Here is a 23,871-nt window from a genome sequence, read left to right on the forward strand (position 1 = left end):
GAATCGTACACGGCCTTGAAATCTACAAATAAATAGAAAGTCCGCAAGTAATATTCCCGCATTTTATCCAGACAATTTATCGCAAGGTAAACCGTCGTCGGTCGTCCTTCTTAAAACCGGTTTCTGGTATTGGCCAACAAAGGATTCAGCCAACCGACGTGGTCTGCTAGACAGAACACAAGAAAGTGCATTATAGGGGTGTCATCAGGGATCGTTGAACCTCGCTAGTCGCTACAGTCGAGTTTCGGAATTTCTTCGAATCTTTCCTAAATTTACAAAGCATTTCTGAAGCTCGAAGAGCTTCATCAAAGTTTTAAGATATTTTCTTATAATATGCATTAAACCTTACAAATTTGCATTTCTTCCCTAAATATTGTAGAATGCTTTTGCAAGTTTTAGAGTTTCCCAAAGGACTTTTTTGAAATTTTTCATCTTCCCTAAAGAAAGTAGAATAGAGGAACAAAACTACAGATTTGCAGGACTACAGTTAACAGATATCCTCAAAAGTTCGAAAAAAGATTTGATATGTAGTTCGCAGGTCTTCTTTGAATTTTCTGAACTTCCCTATTCTGCACTAAATATGTCTGAAGTGCGCATAGTTACTTGGAGTTTCGCAGAACTTTTCAGAAGTATGCAAAACTTTCGTTACATCTAATTATCTCGGCCATTCTGGATGAGCTAAGATCTAATATATCACTGAGAATTGGTAAAGTAAATTATATTCTTTGGGCAGCTCACAATCGAACCACGTTTGGCAAGAAATTTGTAGTTACGTGTTGGGTATCAAAAGCGTGGTAATTTTGAAATCCATGATCCAAACATTATTTTTTTCATAGAACAGGTACTCTTTAATGCGCCTAAAATAGGTTACAAAACATATACCCAAAAACATAATTAAAAGAAAAATTTCGGGTTATTGATGCAATTTAATACGACTTTCGCACAAAAAACTAGTCGTCTAGTTTGAAATTAAGCAGCTACTGCGCAATAAAAATGTTCCAAAAGCAATATATGCGGCACACTGCATGCCAAGTATTTTAAGAGGGTGTGTCCTATGCAAACGATATTGTTCACTTATTACGATGATTAGCGAGGGCGAAGTGAATAGTGGACAAAGCTAAAAATATAATCAGAAGCATTTGATGCGAAGTTGACTAAAATTATTATATTATTGCAGAAAATTTATTGTTTTTAATGATTAAATCTGATTGCTTAGTTCACAGGTGTTGAGGAAAGAACTTGAAACAGTGAATTAACTTTTGGCACCGTGGCATATCGGAGGTGTAGTGCCCCTCGTAAAAAAGTTCCCAAATGAGACGAAGGTGAATTCTTTTTAGATGCTAAACAGTAATCCGATCTCCAGCACACACAATCGCGTGCAAGAAGTCACCGACGAACAATAAGAGGAACAGTGGTTGTAGATGGTTTCCTTGTTGAAAAAAGGGAAACAGTTGTGTTGTTCATTCATCATCAACTGAACTTTTGTTTACGGACGGAAAAGGGTAGAGCAAGTAGGTTCAGTCACGAACGAAGAAGAGTTTCCCTTGAAGCTAAAAATTTAATCAGCCAAGTGATACAAGATGCTAAGTATGGTAAAAAATATGTCACTATATATTATAAATGATTACAGTGGATGTAAAACTGTAAACCCGGTCATATTACAATTTCTATAATTGTGTTTTTAAAAAATTTCTCAATTCGAAAACCATAAAACTTCCATCTAGATTTATACCGATTCTTCATTCACCTTATTTGATTTCCTAATTTCATATGAGCTTTTTCCTATTGTTTACCATTTTCTGATTCTTCCTAGGTTTCGTTTGAAGCAATGTGTTGGAAGACGAAGAAAGTTAACTAATATGTGTGAGATTACTTTTCAGTAGGAAATTTAATTCTATTACTGAACAGAAAAAGTGAACCCGACAAATTAAAAATCAAATTCTTCCTTCAGTTAATCCATTAATAAATATAAAAAAACTTCGGAAAATACGTTAAACAGAACAGAACGACTGATGTTGTTAACAGTTCGAACTCAAAGGGTATGAACCAGTTTGCCAAGTCATGCGTAATACCGTCTGAGTAGAGAGTAACATCTAACACTTCTTCACTGCCAGATCGGGCTAATGTTGGGCGATTTCCTACATTAAATATATGCAGATTTGTGCTATTTAAGTATTCTATCAATTATGTGCCACACAAATTGATATCTGAGCTGCTATAAATTATGTGGTGGGCTTTAACTTCACCACCGATTATAAGTCGAAACCATTTTCTGCCACAGTATGATATAACCCTCATCATTAGAAGGTGACAGTTCATTGTCCGGCAAATATGCTGAACAAAAGACTGATACACAAACACACGCAAATATCGCCAGTTATGAGATCGGCTATAAGATATGCGTCAATAACACTATTCGCAAGTATGCATGCACGAGGCATTTCACGTGGATTGGCATGTCATTTTTGTGAAAGCTACGAATACGCGGTTAAGTATCTTTACTTCATAGAAATACCGAAATAATCTTGGACCTAAGCTGTGGAAGCTCCTTTCTGCACAAGGCGACATTGACATAGGAGCAAGAACCGAGTGGATCAATTTTTTGTCGAAATATTTCGAGAGATTTGGCCCACCGGTCGGATTAATACATATAGGGTAGAGGCAATTTATTATGTAGTTTATCATGCGGTGTATTTTTTTAATGTGTTGATTTCGATATCATTTTGATAACCATGATGACGGCTTCCGGTTACCACAAAACAGTAAAACCCATCATCATTATGGCTGTACTTTGAAAAGGGGTGGTCAGTAGATAACGAAAATCGATGATTGACAGCATTTCTCGATGCAAGATGGCGACTTCCGGTTACCACAAAACACTGAAAATCATCATCAATATGGGTGTTGTTTTGAAGTGGGGTGATTATGATGATGATGGTCCCACAAAGGTATGAGGAGCTGAACGATTTATTAATATTTTGACTAATGACGTAACCAATTAACAAAAAACGGATTGGTTCTATTTTCAGATATAGCCTTTCCTTCAAAAGAACGTAACCAGATAGATTTCGATTATTACGCAAACAACCAGCGCCCATTAAGAAAATATTTATACCGGGAAGCAGAGCTGCTATTTATACAGATGTATCTGTATTATACAGATTTTTATGCGCAGATGCAGACTTGATATAGAATACAGATTTAAAACAGAATTTAATCATATTACAGATTTTTAACATTTTAATTGAAAACGTGTATGGCAGACCCTCCCTGTAGCCGTTTTCATTACAAATTGCTATTTTTTCAATGAATGAATTATTACAATTTTATTTTCAACAAATTTAAAAAAAAACTGTTGAGCCAGGAAATGTACATCACTTTAAAGTACTAATTTCAAGTTCCTTTTTAATGAATAAATGTCTAGTAGACAATCCTTCAAACTATTCAATGCGCATGAATTATCAAAATCTCCTTTCCTAATTGAATATCGACAAATATACATTTTATATTATGAGTAGGGGAATCCGGGGCTATTCGGACCTACTTAAGTAAATCGCCCTTTTAGATGGATAGATGTTTGAAACCTCAGCTACATTTTGGAGCCATAAAAACTTCATTTGTGCCACTCAATGGCAGCGCTAGGCGACGATTTGCAAACCTCTACGTTTTTCCATCCTTTCACAATGTAGGGGTGATTCGGACCTCTCTACGGGGCAATTCAGACTGTATTTTTTCTTTATTTTTTATAATGGAATTATATGTACCTATGAAATATTTATAAGAGGCACTTCTTAAGAAGCAAAAAAATTGCTCTACAAAAACTTAATCTGGTAAGTCACAGCTGTCGATTGACAACCCATGTATTTTCTTTGCTGTGGCGTATGCAATGGTGTGCGGAGCCGCATGCCGCTGAACGGTGGTTGACGAAATAGGGGGTCCGAATAGCCCCGTACGCTCATTTCGCACAAAAGTGGTGAGCGTCTCGAAAATATCCGTGTTTTCAATCAAACAAAAATCATTCCATAAAATAGAAGCCTCAAGCTTTCCATAACATTTACCATTTATTTTTTTACTTTTATTTGCTGATTTAATCAAGATTTTCCATTATAATTATTTTTGTTTTAAAAATGACAAACAAACGAAATACGTTGTATCTCCTTTCTACAAAGAACAAAGAATCAAATTCAGCTCTGAAAGTTAATGTTTCAGAATAGCGCTTCCACGAATATGTACGATTGTCAGAAAGTCTTGCAATTTTCCGAGAAATCGAGAAGGTCCGAATTACCCCCACTGTCTTAATAGCCCCGTGTTCCCCTATGCAGATCTTTAAAAAATCATCTGGAAACTCTACCAGGAAGATCCTTGATCCTTGATTAAATCGGGAATATAACCCAATAGCTTCCTTTTCCAATAATACTTTGTAAGACTCCTTCCGCCTGACCAAGACATCGGTACTCGGGTACTCAGTAGATAACAGAAATTGAGGATTGACGCCATTTTGAAACCAAAAAAACGCGTTAATTCACAAAACCGGCCGCCATGTTGGATTTCAGCTTTATTGATAATGGTTTTTTTGTATTTTGTGGTAACCAGAAGCTGCCATCTTTGATTTCAAAATGTTATCAATTATTAATCTTCGTCTTCTACTGACCGTTCAAATGACACCAATCCCGGGCAAAAGAAAAGCCCTTAATACGCCCAATGATCATGGTTCAATTTCACCCCCACTAGCATGTGTTTTGACAGGTGGAAAACACCGTCACCATAGTCCGGAACTAAAAATCATATTTTGGTGCATTTATGTATCATTGAGACCATTTTATTGTGTTTTAATGGTTGTAAAACTTAGACGGAGCATATTTACGTTGATTTTAAGAGGTTGCAGGACGTCTAAACCTATGAGAACTTGTGCAGGATATTTATAATGGTTTTCACTGTTTTATGGTTACCGGAAGCTACCATCTTGAATTTCAAAATGGCCTCAAACATAAATTTCCGGAATCTGCTAACGACTCCCTTTCAAATGATACCCATATTGTTAGTTGTTTTCACTGGTTTGGGGTTACCGAAAGCCACCATCTCGGATTTCAAAATGGCCTCAATCATTCATTTTCGTCATCTCTTGACCAGCCCCTTTCAAACGATATCCATATTGCGGTTAAATTGTTTAACACTCCAAAAATAGCTTTAATCATTCTTTCACCTTTGACCTTGGACGAAATCGACGGTTTTCCCGAATCTCATTTGACTGGTGTTCACTGGGAAAATTGTAAGCGGCATCTTTCCTTTTGACAGGATCAAACGAAGGAGGTTGAATATGAACTGGCACTCATATGAAAGTGACGGGGAATGAAGAGCCATGAACTGAATATCAGTGCAATAACAGTGAATGTGTTAAATGAATATGAATGTTGCCATAGTCGACTGAAACCAAGAAAATCATCGTTTTCGTGGCAGATACCAATATGAGTTCAGAAGTCGAGGGAGTGCTTCAACAAACTGCCTTCCACGATGGATCAGTTACGTTCTGGCCAGATCTAGTGAACTGCCAGTACAGCAAGGAAGCGCTACAAAGGTACAACGACACTCCCAAATGAGTTGCATCCATTAAATTGTCTCCAGTACCGTTCGATAGTTAGCAAAGTGTTGGGTTATTTTTATAGACATTATCTCATAGAATAATGAGCTCCAAACTAGCAAAAAACTTTATCGAATCCTATTTGATGGGACGAATACCATCAATTTTTTTCCAATGGATAAAATCCTTAGTCCCCCAAGGACCCGCACTAGGCCCCATACTATTTTCATTCTACATTAACGATCTTGCTTGCTTTCCGATGATGTCCAGCTATATTTCGACTGTGCAGACCATTCAGCTGATAAAGTTTCAAATTTGATAACCAGTAATCTCAACAAAATTTCGCAAAGGTCGTGAAGAAATCCATCATTCAGCCTTTAAGGCCGCACACAGTCGTTTTTTGTTCGTCAAAAACGTGCGATAAATTCGTCACGCAAATACGGTAAAGCATACTGCAATGATGTCTTCAGGTATGGTTTATGGTGATACAAGACCTTCATTTTGATGAAATAGTTTTAGTAATGAAATGACATATTTGCTACCAAATTTTTGAAAGCATGAAAAGCATCTCGATTTCTTCAAAAATTGCGAACATCTGTAGCAAAGTTCAAAAATCTCTATTTATAGTGCATTCGAAGTTAGATTGTTGTTTGTGAATGATTTCTAAAAACATTTGTAAGGTGCGATTAGTATTTTTTTTTCTCAACTTCTTATATATCGTAGATAAAGTGTTAGCATGTTCCAGAAGGTTGTTCGTCTTTTTTTTTTTTTTTTTATTCATTTCGTTTATTTGATAGGCACAAATGCGTTAGCTTGGCGGTGCCAAATTCTTTTGTTTTTACATTTTGTATATTTTAAAACTAGGAGGTTACAATGTTGAAATATTTTTTTAAAAAAGAAAAATTTTACAGCTATCTTAAGACTAGAAATAAGATTCTATATACAAGAGAGGGGGCGAAAGATTTTTTTTATGAAAAAATTTTAAAACAAGGAATTCAATAGTAATAATTTTTAGGAAATATTTACAGATATCTTAAAACTAACAATATAGTTTGGTACACAAAAGGGGGAACAAATATTTATGAGAAAATTCGCAGGTGTTTTAAGACTAGGGATACAATTCTATTTACAAGATTGGGGACAATAGTTTTAACAAAGAGGTAAAATTACAACTATCTTAAAACTAGGAATACAGAATACAAATTTGAACTTTTTTAGCGGAGACTTATGCTTGGTCAAGATATTCTGAGGGGGGCTGTAGAAGCAGTTGCATCAAGGACAGGGGAGAGAAAGCGTAGATGGTGACCGGGAGAGAAGAGCAAAACTTGCAACTTTCGCTCAAACGGGGGATCAGCGAAAGATTACCGCCTCAGTCTAGTAGGTCGGATTGGCGGATAGGTTGTTCGTCTTGTTAAGATATCTTTTTTCAAAAGATATCGTCGTTCTATCTCTTGCGTCTTCGAAGTAACTGCACATTTTTTTCATAAAATTAGCGAAAGCTTCAATAGTAATAACTTTTTTAACAGATAAAAACGGGCTGCCAGCTTCTTCATTTCGAAGTGCTATATTAACACTATAAAACTCAATTAATTTCACTTGTTTCTCGTAGTCTCCAGTAAAATTCAACATGATTTGAAACGACTATTTTTATTATTTAAAAAATGACCAATATCTTTGAAAAAATACGAGACACCACAAAATTTGCATCAATGAAAATTGTGTGTATTGCTAATTGGAAAAACGTCATTGAATATGTGAAACTCGTAAGAACGGTATCTGTCGGTTGTCACGGTAAAGATGGACTTGTCTGTCTATACCAGGACACATGCTAGTGAACTCGGGTGATTCGTAATTATGCTGCCTAAGCTCGACCCTCATTAGCAGAAGACAAAAATTAAACCCGTACGATATTAAGCCTGTTCTATAATTCTATAATAACTTATAGTTTTCCGATCTGTTTACTTCACATCCTTGCTCTCACTTGAGTACTATGTCTCTAATGTTCGTAACTTTCTCTACCCAGTATTCTCTAGCTAATTGAATGTCGTTAAAACGTAAAAAATATAACTGGTAAAGTTTTTGAAGAAGAGACTAAATGTATTCCACAATAATATTTGCGAAAGCTATTTCCGTAACTTAGCCAAAGACATTAGCTTATTTTTCCACAAGAAAAAAAATTGAGAAGGAAAAATTTCACTTTTAGGAGAATTACTCACTAAAATCACAACAGAAAATGACAGATTTTACTATTTTGACAAGTATTCCGAAAACACTATTTACGTATACTCAGCCGTATTAACGTATACATTCCTTGAATCACTATATTCTTTCAAAATTGCCGAATGGTTTAGAAATTACACGAGATAAGCCAATGTTGTAGTAAGAAAAGTTGTTCATTTTCACCCGTTTACGGAACATGCCGAACAAGTAATGATGACATTTAACAAGTTATAATAATGAATTGGCTTTTATAGGTCATCAATAATCAAAAAGCAAATAATGTTTGTTTTGTGTCTTCAGCAAAGTTGTTGGTAAAAGCATGCACTACAACTTTGCCGAAGAAATAATCTTAATATTTGCACTGGCAAGAAAATTAGTGAATATATCTCAACTTTAGGGAAAGCATTAAAAACTACATGGAAGGGCTTATAATGTCCACAAATTCCTCCGAAGCCTTCATTGACCCAAAGTTAAATAATATCTTTAACAAAATGGTTAATAGAACATGTTAGGAGAAATACTGATGAAAAAGGCTGTCGAAAATTGAATTCGCGCACAATTCGCGCGATACATCAACGCGCCCAATCCGCGAAAATCGTGCAATCCACGTGGCCTTAACAACCCCGCATTTGGCAAAAGTAGCCAACCAAAACCATACAGAAGTTTCAGAAAGTGCCATTGCTCACTTATTGTTAGGAACATTATTAAATAACTAGCGAACTTTATAAGATTCGATGTATTCTTAGAATTACCTATCATCGCTTAAGAACAACAGTAATATCAAAGGTCTCGTATTGCTTCCCTGAGGCATAATACACATTAGCAATGCAGATAATCGTGAAATGCTCTTTCGCGAAAATCTAACAATTGCAGAAGTATTTTTTTGTTTTAAAACACAAATCATTTTCAGTACAGTTATAAGAAATTCGGTAATAGTTTGTTTAGCAAAATGTTGTTGGTTCATTGTCACTTTTGGTAAGTGAATGATTGAAACAGGAAGATTGAAAAGTGAGCAATTAATGTAAATATCACTGGAATGGTTAATGAATCATCCGGGATCAAAACACGTTCAACTATATAAAATCCAAAAAATCATAATTTGAAAAAACTGTCATATAAGGGACTAAACTTCACTAAAGAGCGCAAAATTTCGAAAAAAATTAAAATTGGGTTGTATATTTGACGTGGGATGATCCATATTCATTTTTCATTACAGATATTCTGATAAAGTCTTGTCATAATTGCCAACTAAGCCCCACGCAGCAACACTCTAGCTACACCACCGCGCTGTTTTCGTTCATTCTGTGCACTCAGTTAAGTGTAAGTCCCTTCCGAACTATTCCCACCCACCGGGGATCGAAGATCGAAGCAAGCCTGGAGATAACCTATACCATCTACCTACTGTTTCACTACTCGGGGCACAGTAGCACCGACGACGACGAAGTGAAACGCATTCAACACCAGTCATGGCTTGCTAGTATGTAGATATATTGTACTGCAAAGTTTGTGCGAGATGGGAAAGTTTTCCGTTCGCTGCAGGCGGTGGCGACGCGCGGCAGTGGCAGCGCACGACGACGGGAGGTAAATGAGATGAGTCATTTGATAGCCTGGCTCGCTATCCTGGGTGATGGAGCAAGAGCAAGCGAAAAGGGCGAGTGAGTTTGTGTGTCCTGTGTTGATAGTACCCGGCGAACGGGAACAGCAACACGGAGTGTTGAGGTGGTGAGACAAACTCTGTAGTAGTTTTAGCCACAACCATGGTCTCGTGGTTTATTTGTATCCTATATGATGCGGCCGAGAGAACCGCAGAATTGTGGTGTTCTACATAGTTACTCAGACCAGTGAAACCAATGATTCAACTATTTTATATTTTCCAGTGGCATCAGCAGCAGCAGCAGTGGAAGCAAAACGATAGCTAGGACGGTAATAGACGCTACTGTGTGTGTGTTTGAGACCGGTAGAGGGCGACGGAAGTCGGTTGGAAAATACCGAAAACCACTTTATGTGTGCACAAAATGATGCTGCTGCTGCTGCTTGTGCTTGCGGTGGACGGCGAGCGGCTAGGATGGGGTACAGCACCAGCGAGTCTGGTGTGGCTGATGCTGTTGGTCTCCAGGGATTGTGGTGTGGTGGTCTTCGGTTGATGGTGCCGGAATGAAACAGTTGGTTTGGGGCACCAGAGCGCATCCCAAAATGCCGACCCCCGTGAACTTTCGGTAGAACTGCACATGCATACATAATAAATGTTTTGGTTGGACCCAGGTCGGGTGGGGCTTGGATTGAATAACGGGATCAACATCAACAGCAGCAATACGAAAGTTGTGCGGTTTTTTTTCCCTGTAACATGCGAAATAGGTACCCTTCAAGGTCTCTAACGATAACGTACTGTAGAGGAAAAGGGTCAGATATCTCCATTGATGTTGCGGTTCGTGTGGTACAAATGTTTCCTTATGCACCGTGTGTCTACCGTCAAGCTGGATGATGGTCTGGCTTTGATACTCTTGCAGTTGCAGTTACGTTGCAGTTTATATCTTTTTCCATTTTTTCGTGATTGGAATCTTGTACGAACTAGATGACCTAGTATGATTGGTTCGTTCACTGTTTCAATCAGCTGTGTTGCCATATTTAAATTGGTATTGGTTTGCAAACAAATCTATGCTATTATCTCAACTCTCAGTCATGTTTGTATTTAATACTCATCAATTTTTATTATTATTAATTCACAATAATCTTCTTGACTGCAAATATCGTAGCCAATGTTAACAAATGGCAACACTGTAGCATTACCCTACAAAAATTGATATCAAACCCATCAGTCCAAGCGACGCATGCAAACATTTCAAGCCGCACGATAACTAAACACCACACAACCGATTCGAACCACTCCATTAGTCAAAGTAGGCTACACGAACATTGAATGAGTGAGCGGGTGGTGGGTGCGGAATCCGACAACTCCAACATTGAACGTTACAAAATTCTACCTTTCTTGCTTGACAGCCTCAAACGGAAAGCTGTCCCTGTTAAACAGTTGCACATACATTTAGGTGTACATATTTTGCTCTTGTGCCAGCAGCGCTACTGAAGCGTGATGATACATGCGGTGTAATAACAGACTTCTTCCAATAAACACCTCGCTTCGGTGCACCACCAGCTCAGAGGCATGGCCTCCTCCGCTCGAAGGAATGGAAAACAAGTTCCCTGCCCGTGTTCGTGAGTAGGTATCGCCTTCAACCAACCGCCTGTCGGTATGTAGTAGCTAGGTAGGTAGGTAGATAGACGCAGAGACTGTGATTGCTATCTTCATGAACCATCGGCAACGGAGCGGATCCGGTGCTGTCTTTACGTACCAACCTACACGATCCTAGCCCACAGTAGACAACACTAATAACGCTGCATTAAAATACCTATTATGTTGGTTTAATGCGATTCAACATAATGATAATTATGTTATAATTCAGATCGAATCCAAATGGGCGTGAGTGGGTGGTGGCTTAGTTACCGGAGAAGAACTGACACAAGTAGTGCGCGGTCAGCAGGCAAAGAAAAGCGAGAGAAACTTGTGTGTGTTTGACCTTAGAAAACCTGCCGCCCCACGTGCACCGACCGACAATCGTAAACTGGAAGCGCGGTTGGTCATTGTGTAGAAAACCGCAAAGCCACATTGTAACCCAACAGGCCACCGACCAGCCTCACTGATGCAGTGAGGCGTATCAGCACTCAGCACAGTACCAGACACAATGTGGTGGCCGCTGCCGCGGCACCGGTAGATATTCACCGGAGCGGAAACGGATTCACAATTGATGGGGTGGTGGCGGCGTCGAGGGGAACCGGTTGACACGAGTTTGCCCGCCCGGGTAGGTGGTGGTTGCAACTAGAGTTTTCACCCCCTCCGAACCCGCACAAAGGTGAACATCTGTTATTAATGCTTGAACATACCGACGAACGGGAAAGTGGTAATTCTCTTCGGTATACAGACCCCCTGCGGCGATGGCGGCAGTGGCGGAAGCGGTGATCCTAGGCAGGTTTATTCCCGATTGTCTAGCTCTGGACCGAGGCAAATTCTAATCATGTCGAAACGATCGCGTTCCGGCTTTTGTAGTGGAAATTTCAATAGACAGGATGCTTTCAGCTGCTCAGTGAAACGATGAATCTTGCCCATTGTCTGCGAGATGGAGCCCGGAGATGGGTGGCCAAGGAAGTTGGACTATTGTTTGGTTTCCTTAGAATCCGATTGTTTTTAAGGATCCATCGATTCTGTGGCTGAGCAGCAACTTTTCATTACCAGCGGAACAGTTCGATTGTTTGTGGTTAACCAAGCCGAGCGAATCGATTTTGAATATTGAATTTTGCTATTGTCCCGAGCCGAAGTTAATAACAAAAATTATCAAAACAAATCTCTCCTATCATAATTTTCCGTTATTTTGACTTCTAGCGAACTTTAATTTATAACACCATTTGACACAAATTTCATTCTTTTATAATCTTGTTATTTCATTCTGATCGGGATGAAATATTATATGGATCAACAACGAACGAACGAAACGTCGAACCTGTGAGACGCAGTCATGAGTGAGATATTTCTTTTTAAAATTAAGTGTTAATTCAATTAATCCGTAAATACATACCTGTTTGTGCATTTCCACATTTAGGCCGTAGGACATCTCGTAGTACTAAAATGAAAATAGAAAATTGTTAGCGAGAAATCGAGCTTCGAAATGGTCCTAATATTTATGGTTTTGTGAAATTTCGTTGAACTACTTTCTCTTAGATTCAATCTTGAAACCCAACTTCACTCTATTTATGCAATTTCGCAAAATACTCCCAAATAAAAAAAGTCACGATTTGAGGTGCCAACAATTACTGGCACCAATATGGTGTTTGTTTTGATACATCGTCTAACTGACAGCAAGCTGATGTCAATTACTGACGAGTGGAACACGAAACATTAAAATCCAACTTTTCAATAGTTGATGCTCGTTGGGTCTTGCGCGCACAACTTTTTTTTTCGTGTCAAAATCTGCTTTCTCGGAGGGACCCCTTTTTCAGGGTTATCAATGTCTGTTTGCGGATAAGTTAGACCGCTTTTAATCAAGCTTTCGTAGTCGTGCAAAAAGTTTTTGCACATTTGTTTTGAATTGTAGAATTCGGTCTTTCGACCCTCAAGAACACCTTTGGAGGAACCACCGTAGAAAAAGTTGTTCCAAAAATTAAGAATATATAAGGCTCCTCGTTTTCAGTAATTCCAGGTACTGAAACAAGTTGAAATGAGGATATCAAAAGTAAGAAATTTTTGGTGAGTACTATAAGGTTTTTAGAGATAACGTGATTTACAGGCCCGACGAGAGGGGGGGTCAGGGGGGGCAACTACCCTGGGGCCCGGGTCTGTTTTGGGGGCCCGCATTTTTAACTGAATTATATTAATTTTAATTTAATTGTTGAAGTTTATTGTTTCTGTTGACACTGCAAATATATTACAATCAAATACGTTCCAATCGTTCCAATGGTTTTCTAAAGTACGTGAACGTAACCCAATTAGATTAATTTAGCAGTGCAATTGAACCATTCTGGTTTCATTTATCGCAAGTGTTTTTCAAAGTGTGCAGAATGAAGTGGTATACAATTTATCATATTCTTAGCTAACTGTTACTAATAAAAGTTGGATATTTTCGGAATGGGGTTGACGAGTAGATGACGAAAATCAATGTATGAAGCCATTTTAAAAACCAAGATGGCGAATTCCAATTAAGACATTATTATAACCTAAAAATGTGACGTTTTCAAAATAAGATAATCATATGATAGATATAGGTATAGTGATTTGTGATGCGAATGATATGATTATAGAAAACTTTTCTCAACCAGAAGATGCTATATTGGCCTTCAAAAGGGCATCGCTCATCTACTCGGCAAACCCGCTTAGAAATACCCTCATAGTTTATACAGATATTGTTCGAAACAGCTCCAAGCCGCCCTAATAGAAAAAAATATACGCCAACTTCAAGCCACACAGTCCAACGATTCCACCTATTGTTTGGATGATATCCTGAACAGGTCGTTAGGCTCTTGGATCATAAGATGTTTATTAGGGCATTTCTATCATCTACTCGTCAAGCCCGTTTCAAAAGTTCCCAAATTGTTAGGGTTATCAAGATTATTGCTCAATCGGAAGTTTCAATCCTGGATTTCAAAAAGGTACCAAATATCCATTTTCATCATGTAGTTCCGGAAATACCCATATTGTTAGGGTTATCGATAATGTTGCTCAACCAATGAATTTTAATAAGAACTGTGAAGCGAACTTTTTTACGATCAAAACCCCTAAAAACGAACTAATTCAATTTACGAACCCTTGGCTTGGTTCGTAAATGGAGGTTGCAGTGTACACATTTGATGCAAAAATATGGGAATTTAACTAAATACTTATTCTACCCACCACCAAAAGTTGAAACTCTTTCTCTCACAACTCTCTGTCTCAGTCTTTTTAACAGCAGACTTCGCTATTGGATCCTAGTCATCGCATTCGGAATGTTTTCTCTCTGAATGTCAGCGCAAATGCAACAACTGATTCCATAACCGATTTTACCATGTTCAGAAACCGATTAAGAAAATTCGTTCAGGTCATAGTGACAACTACAATAGCTGCATCCAGTACCTCAAAATCAACAACATGTACCAACAACAAGAAACAAGGCAGCATCAGTGGTGCGAAATTTCACATGATTCATTTGCTGAAACCAATATTCAGTTTCAACGATTCCCTCATTCATTCAATGAATGATGACTGAAATTTTATGCAGAATCGAATGGTTTAGTGCAGAGGAAATATAAATTCATTCACCAACCAAAGCATTCATTTGTTACTATGTGGACAGTTTGAAGGCAGAAGTTCTTTTACATTTTCGAGCATACCGAACTGCGTAATCTATATCTGGTGCACTTTTGCTGGATAATCCCTCTCAGAGCTAGCAAAGAAACAAGATTCAGTTTACTCCTGAAACCGAACATGAATGCGTTGTACCTAAAAAGCGAAGGACGAGGGAAACAAACCAAACATTCGATTCATCGCGGCGGGCATGAATTGAATTTTGTTTCTTTTTTAAGCTCACGAAGGGATGTCAATTTTTCTAAGCTCTGATTCTGGGCAGCATTAACGATGGTAGCATTAACGTGCGTCAAGGGAGCATGAACGATGGCGATATGGACTATATGGCAACGCCGCAAAAAAGGTTTCCAATTGCAATGGCAAGTTGGACGCAAGTGATTCTAATGGCCAACCGCAAATATTCCCTTATTAATTTTTATTTTTTCCATCTATTACACGTTTAAAATACTGACGACTCTGTCAAGCTAACACACTGAATCGTGTCAAATAAACAACCTTCATAAAAAATAGCTTAATTGAAACAGTTACATCCGTATCGTTTCTCTAATCGATATTGAAATAAGAAGTCATATACGGTAGGGCCCGTCAGTACTTCAAACCCCGGGGCCCAGCGCGGCTCTCGACGGCCCTGGTGATTTATGATTAACACAAAGAATGTCAGGTGGAGGAGTTCTAATCGCAGTTTCATCTATATCTAATTAATACTGAACTTATTATTTCATCAAAATTCAAAGAATATGAAATATTCTTTTGAGTACCTTATGAAATAATCTCTAATTTTCCGCCATAATTTAAAGTTCATATATGTGGTGTTTTTAATCAGTGCAGCTCAGATTTTATTCCTAATCCTAAAAATGAGAGAATTCTTCTTCCTGTCTTTGGTGTTAATGAAACATTATTCGAGAAAATTGCCTTGCTAAGACCCAATCAACTAAACCATATAGAAATCAACAAAACTATTATTTAGGTCTGTTATAAACAAACATTTATGAAGATTTCTGTGTTGATGAATCTCATTCTCTCCTATGAAAAAATGAAACCTTTCAAACAGCAATAGAGTTCTCTATTTTGTGCGCAAGAATCATAATTTTATTGACTGTGATTTTGAACATGTTTTGATTGTAGAAAAGCTAATTATGAAATTTTTAATATGAATTAAACAGCGAAAATCCTTTTGAAAGAGACAAGAAAATATTGAATGTGCAGTAGGGATCTTTTATAATATTTTATGATTAATGAAGAATTCCACGAAGATCCGTCCGAAAATAATTAACATCCTGACCGACCTCTTAAATTCCTGTGAAACTTTATACATTTCATCGGTATGGAAGACTAAACATTTTCCACAATCGGTAAGATTATTGCGACTCAAGAGCAATTCTTGAAAAGGACGTAAACATTTCTACGTGCATTAATTTCAAAAAAAAATCTTTTACTGTATATTATACAGCAAAACTTTCTGAGAACGAGTTTCGTAGAATGAATAATTATGTGCGAAAAAGATATGCACTGAAAAAAATGTTGTGTCATTTTTCACAACAACAAAAATTTGTGTAAAAAATTTAAATTGTAAAAAACCCATTTTTCTAATTTTTTATATTTTGTCAATAAAAACCTCAAGAGAAAAGAAACGTTTTGAATGTGGTTGTATGATGGAGAACTTATCGGTAAAAAAGTTTTTCTAACACTAACTTCATACATGTTTTTAAATTTCACACTAATTGACATACAAAACTCTAATTTTATTACAGAATATAATTCTAAGTCTCATTTTAAATCAAAATATATTTAACAAAAACCTTCCAAAATGCGATAGTTTTCGAGATATTTGGAATTTCGTTCCAACAAAAACAGTTAATTCGTGTGATTATGCCTTTTTTAAAAGTTATTCGCGTTACCCCATCATAAAATGTCAAAAATCTAATGTTTATCGTTTTAAAGACGTAACAAAAACTTTTTCAGTGTATTTGGATCGTGGAGAAGCTTTCAATAAAATTATTTTTACCAACAACAGCTTTTGACATATTTTATAATTCATACTATTTGCAGTCAAAAATACAGTTTTCTGTTAGAATATGATTCTAAATACTATTTAAATCAAAATGCTAATAACAAAAATTTTCTGAAATGAAGTAGTTTTCGAGATATTTCAAATTTTGTTTTAACAACATAATTCTTTTGTTTTATTACGATCTTTTCAGAAGTTATTCGCATTTATCCATCAACAATAATAAGTTTTTTTGTTTGTTATTAGCATTGTGATTAGCATTTAGAATCATTTTCAAAATGAAAATTGTATTTTTGACTGCAAATAGTATGAATTATAAAAACATGTCAAAAGTTGTTGTTAGGAAAACTTTTTCATTGAAAGCTTCTCCATGATCCAAATACACTGAAAAAGTTTCTTTTACGTCTTTTAAACAATAAACATTAGATTTTTGACATTTTATGATGGGGTATTGCGAATAACTTTTAAAACATGAATTAACTATTTTTGTTGGAACAAAATTCCAAATATCTCGAAAACTATCGCATTTTGGAAGATTTTTGTTAAAAAACATTTTGATTTAGAATAAGACTAAGAATTATATTCTGTAATAAAATTACAGTTTTGTATGTCAATTAGTATAAAATTTAAAGGCAATATACATGATACTGCCTATGATCGCATATAAGTCCCATAAAGATAGGAAATCCCACAGAAAACGGGACAACTATGCGACCATGGGTAGTATAGTTATTTTTTTACCGATAAGTTTTTCATCATACAATCACATTCAAAATATATCTTTTCTCTTCAGGTTTTTGTTTCTAAAATATAAAAAAATTAGAAAAAATGGGTTTTTTGCAATTTAAATTTTTAACACAAATTTTTGTGAAAAATGACGCAACATTTTTTTCAGTGTATATTTTTTGGTACATAAACATTCATTCCCTGAAACTCGTTCTCAGAAAGTTTTGCTGTATAAAATATAGTAATCGAACAGCAAAATTTTGAAATTAATGCACGTAGAAATGTTTACGCCTTTTTAAAAAATTGCTCTTGTATCAAAATATTGCAATTGTCAGAGAAAACAATGGAGATTCATAAACCGAAAACAACTTCAAAGTTTCGTTCATATCGACGATGGTCATATTTTGTGGTCGGCCAGTTTCTCGTGGAATCCCTCAAATAGTACAGGAGGAAGCTCTAATCATGGAAAAAAAACTTCGAAATCAATGCTTTGGCTATTTTTTCGACACTAACTGTGTATAATGTGAAAACCAAAAACGAGATCAAGTCATGCCAAAAAAAACTTTTTTTAATTACATCACAATGACATAGCAAAAAAAATCTGAGCATTTTTATAGCACAATATTTGAAAAGAAAAAAATTGGGAACCCGAAAATTTTCCATTTAAAACCATTCATAGTGTGCTGAAACTCTACCAAATTTCAAAATTTTTGGATTACTTTGAAAAAAGTGATGAAACGCACGAAAAAATTCATGTATTTCCCATACAGAACTTCAATCGCTTTGGGGCACGTGTTCTTCTGATGACAAAATTCCTATATTGAATAAAAAACTGCCATCTTAATAAGTATAGTATTTAAGTAAAAAATGTTTGTGAAATATCGTCTACGAGTGATTGACGAATAAATAAATAAATAAATAAATAAATAAATAAATAAATAATTAAATAGACGCTAACTGAAAACAAATATAGACTTAACGCTTTAATATCTCCCAAATGAAGTGGTAATTTTACCGAAAGCAAATCAATATTTTCGTAGTTTTCAAAATGAAAAAAGGATTTTTTTTGGGTAACTAGCAAAGAATCGGAATTATTTTGATCTTTTGTAAGATAACCTTCCTTAGGTCTATGCATCTATCTATGCGAATACTTGGTCGAATGACACAAAATTTGAAGTCCATAACCGCCGTATTGCGCCGAAGCAGTGATTTTCAATCAGCTTTACTCATGAAGGCAAAGCGGCGATTCCGTTATTCTCGATGTCGAGTGCCTGTTAGTAATCGATCCCGTTGTTCGCTTGTATCTCTAAAATAGCATAAGTAGAAAGCACACTGACGGAATATATTTAAATTTTAAAACTATTTTCATTCTCACGGAGAAGCCACCGTCGAGATGACTGTATGTGTAATTTCCGTATATTTCCAGTTTCCGGATAATTGGTAAATAATTCCGATATAGATTTCCCGAAGATTTTTAAATGATTCCTGATCTATTATCTGAAATTCCGATTCGTGATCCTTGAACACTTGCGCCGTTGTACTTTGTACAACACTTTGGGATCTTCCGTTATCATTTCATTGCAAAGACAGCTATCATTGCCAAACTACCGTTTATTCCTCGGGGAACATGTTCTGGACAAGATATAATAATTTGTATATACTGCTAAGCCACAATTGCAGCAATAAAATCGAAAAATGTCGATATTGGAACTTGTACAGAAGATCAATAGCTATCCTGTGGAAAACCAAATACACGGATTCCATGAGAAAGCGGCTCATCATAAAATATGACCATTGCCGGTTCAAACAAAACTTTACAGCTGTGTTCGGTTTATGAATCCCCATGATTTTCTGTAGCAATTGGAAAATTTGACACATGCCCAATTTTTCAAAAGGGCGTAGAAGTTATTACATGCATTACTTTCAAAAAAATTGTTCATTATCGTATTTTTTACAGCGAAACTATCCGATAATAAATTAAAATACGCTAAAAAATCTGTGACAATTTTGATAAAAAAATGTAACCTGTTTCAAACTATCTAATATCATAAAATGAATCGAATGTGTTTCCGGCTACTTTGACGCTTGATTTTGACCCATAAAGCAGGACATGTAGCAGCTTGACCGATTTTGTCGGGAATCCACGTTAAAGCCTTATCTGCGACAGTTTGTTTCGTTTCACTGAATCGAACGCCGTCTTGAAATGTATCGCGTAAGCCATATCCGTAAACAGATGGTGAGTCCGCAAGCCAAATTACAGGAATCTATCAAGAATTGGGCTCAGGGTAGATAACCGCTTGATCGCTCTTGTCGCAACTTACTATGACATTCGCTGACAAAGGATTCAGCCAGCTGGCGCAGTCTGCTAAACAGAACACAAGAGGGAGAGTACCTTATAGACGACATTTAGGATCGTTATGCCTCGACAGTTATTACTCTCGAGTTTGTGGCCCTTGTTCAAGATAAGACTCATATCATCCAATCTATTCGAAGGCTCTTCTTTTTCAACCTAGAACAACGCGATCACGCAGTGGATTGCTTTTTATAATTGGCCACTCGCAACTGTCAGTAGTTTGATCAGTCCTTCCTAACCACCTTACAGTTTTCAGCTCTCGAATAGCCTTTCACAGTTCATCTTGCGACGGTGAAGCCACAGTGTGTCAATCATTTCTTATCTTCATTCCTGGTAACTGCTCCTGTACGATCTGTCAACAACTTTCCCAGCCGGTCATTAATCTTGACTAGCGCCGGGGTACTTTTCCTCCTCAAGTGGTTGTTACAAAAAAGATTGATTTGTGAAACTTTCGCGCGTAGTTCCTGGTAAAACATCCCTCTGTTTCAGTAGTACCTTTTCGTTGTGCCCACCTTTCTAACGATCGATGAAGTATTTTTCTCGACTGTCAGCAGCTTGACACATCGTCGCCCAGGTGTTTTGGCGTGTAGCCACTGCAAGCATTCGGCTACTAGCCTGGTTATCGTCGTCTGTTGTCTTTAGGCATTCAGTATCGAACCAATAGTATCCAATACTACTGATCGTTCAGGTTATCTATTTGCTGTTATCGCCGTTGATAACGGCTGTTAGTTTCACAGTACTGAACGCGATCCTTGTTGAGTTAATATTTGGTATTGCCAGATCCGCAGTTTTTGGTTTGGCTACCGTGTAGCATAAGACGACTGTGTACCGGTCTTGGTCGTAATTGGTCGGATTATGGATTTGCTCTCTGTGCTTGACCAATGTTCTCTGATTATATGTAACACCTTTGCATTGGATGGTACGTACGAGGGGATAGGTTTTGTCAGACGCACACAAACACCCTTTCGAAGACGTGGGAAGATCCACTTCTCCGTATTCTGACATGTGTCGTTTGATAACGCTTACAAAAGTGTTGTCAAATAATGCAGCTGGGTGGGAAGCTATATAGAACGTTATTCAGACTTCCCATGAACATCGACAAGTTTGTACCTGTGTACAAAATTTCGTGCACACGTTCAACCTCAAACATGCTTCGTCTCGATGTACAGGTTCGCCTCGAACATCGAACCCAATCGAACGATGTGCAAACTCCAGTTCAAACATTCGTGCAGGTATACCGGATGCGCACGATTCACACAAGGCAAAAAAAGTCAACGCTAGTCATGATGAGAGTGAGAAAGAGAAAACTGGTGCCACGAACGTATGTGTACGCACACCGTGTACGTACATGGGGTTCGGTTGTGCAGGCGAACATGTGCACGTGTTTTCGTACTAAATAGCGTGTTTGAGTTCATACACGAAGTGTGGGTTTAATATGAGCACAGAATCAGAGCGAACATTGTGTACGATGTTCATTTGGGAAGACTGACGTCATTACATTCGAGGACGTGTTCATGTGAAGCGAATAATTGTGCTTGGATAATGATTTTTAACCAAATCAGTATTTAGTTATGTTAAGCTTCCTAAAGTATGCATACAGCAAAATGTACCAAACGAAAAAAATTGCAGTATAAAATTATTTTAATTTATTTCGAGATCCTGGATATTTATTGTGGCACGAACTCTGCGTTTGATCCACCCATTAAGCCCTGCCCAACGCTATCAGCCACTAGTCTGGAAGCCTTTTCGCACTTTTTAGAAAATTTTTCTCATTATTTGTCTGTCATTTTGATTTTTCGAAGTTTCACATTACAATGCCCCCCCCCCCCCCCCCCCTAATAAACATCTTACGAGGGTATCATCCAAACAATATGTGGAATCGTAGGACTATATGGGTTAAAGTTCGTGTATAATATTTTTTTTATTAGGGCCATCACCTCTCTCTTGGACGATGTTCTGAAGTGTTCGGAGGATTGTAGTACTTTGGTACAATGTTGTTATTGTGTTCTGCATACCACTCCTTTGCCGTTTTTTAATAATGACATGACGCCCAGTCGGGCAACACAGAATTCGTGTTTCTGGACGATGATACTTTTTCACTTTTTTCGCTAAAAAATACGACATTTTGATCTTTTTAGCCACATCTCGTATGGAAAGGTTCAAGTTTCACTTAATAATTCTAAGTACCTACTGGATCCGCTACGATTTGAGGTTGTCGTTGGGCTTTCAGCCAGCTACTGGTTTCCGATCAAGACTTGAAAGAGTCTCAAAACATTAGTTACTGTCGAACGGGGGCTTTCGATTTTACTATGTTACAATGCGACATAGATGGGATTCTCGACATTTAAGATCAAAACTTTTACACGCGCTTGTTTTATTCTTTTCCTATTTTAAAACAATGTTTATTTTCAGAAAGCTGTATGTCAAGAATTTCACATACACAAAATGACATTTTGTTAATAGTGTTGGTTACATCTTTATATCGACAAAAAGATGTGGCTAATAAAGGATGGCTAGATTTTGCAATACGTATACCTTATTCGGCTTCAACAATTGCTTCACTTCATGAATAGATGGTATTACGGAATATTTCGAAAAATCAACAGCAAGAAATTTTGCTCGCATTGCGGAATAAACTAGCTTTGAATTGCTACTCATGCTATAGCACCAGACCGATTCTAAATTTCTGAATTGAGCAAGATGAGAAGTCAGACTGGCTAGTTTGCATTGCCTGAAGAAGAATGAAAACTGTTATTTTAACCCTTCCGGGGTGACCGTTTCGTGTCGAGACGTGTGGATCTCAAAAACTAAAATTGAAAATCTGATCAAATAACGCTGTTTTTGACTTTAAGCCTTTTTGAATTACATCAGTATTCGCTACGAGTAATATTGTCGAAAAGTTCATAAAGCTTGAGATTACGGTAGTCACCTTTATCCAGTTCCATCATATCAGGCATTCAATACTGATAAAGTTCAACAGATTGGCCCAGGCAAATGATACCGTTTTGCATAATAATCTAAAACATGTCGCTGAGTATGACAGGGTTTAAATCAAAATCCTCATGCACATGCATAATAGCAAAATCGAAGTACGGCTACTCGGTCTTCAAAATTTTATGTCATGATCAAAAAATTGAATGCGTTACAAATGCTAGGATGAAAAAACAATATTCCTAGGTATTTCACTGGTGATTATGTGTTAAAATGCGGTTCTTTCACTAGAACCTACAACACAAAACAAAAGACACTGCCATTCCACAGACACCGCTTTACGCTTATCAAATGAAGATTCCTACCTGTCTATTCCACGATGAAACGGTTCACCATCGTAAACTTTGGACAAGAACCGCTATAAGTAAATCTCGTCTCCGGCAATCGCACTCAATATGTAGCCTTCAATACTAATTTGTGGCTGCTGGTCAAGACACAATGGCAACTGCAAAACCGCGCAAAAAAACTGTGCCTAACACCTCCAAATCTACAGCCAGCATCATCAGAGAGGAAGCAAATAGTAAGTTACCTGCTGAAGATGGATTCACATACGTAATCTCCATGCGCTATAGCAAATCGTGCATGTGAGATCGAACGGATTTCCATTAGTTTTATTATTCTTGTATTTTATATAGTTGAGCCATTAAGGAGGGATTATCATATAAACAGTTAAGATTATACTGAATCTATGTGCGTGGTTCAAAAAAAAGTTTATATTTATAGCAATTCCATGAAAAAAAGTTATGCGATCTCTCAGAATTCTGTAATATATGGAAATTGCCGAAAAATATGTGACACCTTTTTTATTTCGTCATTAGGGTCTCCCTTTCAACGTTAGACTGGTCCAAAAAATCGTGATTTTTCAAAAGCTGATTTTTTTTAAAGTCATAACTTTTGAACCGCTGCACTGATTTTTATCGGTTACAGGTTAAATGAAAGGTCTTTAAATGTAGTTTCAAGAAAAAATAGTACACTTTGAAAAAATTTGGGTTTTGCATGAAAAAAATGTGTTGGTTAATTGGTATTTCTTGATTTTCACTGAGAAGGACCTTAACTACTCCATGCGTTGAAAGATCATTTAATTCTACACAACATATTCAAATATTGAGCTA

General features: G+C 37.0%; 1 protein-coding gene across 4 annotated transcripts in view; it reads right to left on the reverse strand.

The window, feature by feature from the left end:
- LOC131693438 (protein groucho-like) overlaps positions 1–23,871 on the reverse strand; it is a 159,835-nt gene that overhangs the window by 53,924 nt on the left and 82,040 nt on the right. For all 4 annotated transcript variants that reach the window (XM_058981242.1, XM_058981241.1, XM_058981240.1 and 1 more), the window contains exon 5: positions 12,424–12,468. In XM_058981242.1, coding sequence (XP_058837225.1) covers positions 12,424–12,468 — 45 coding nt within the window. The remainder of the gene's footprint in view (positions 1–12,423; positions 12,469–23,871) is intronic.

The sequence above is a fragment of the Topomyia yanbarensis genome, chromosome 3 (genome assembly GCF_030247195.1).
Source record: "Topomyia yanbarensis strain Yona2022 chromosome 3, ASM3024719v1, whole genome shotgun sequence".
In the NCBI taxonomy this organism is placed as follows: Eukaryota; Metazoa; Arthropoda; class Insecta; order Diptera; family Culicidae; genus Topomyia; species Topomyia yanbarensis.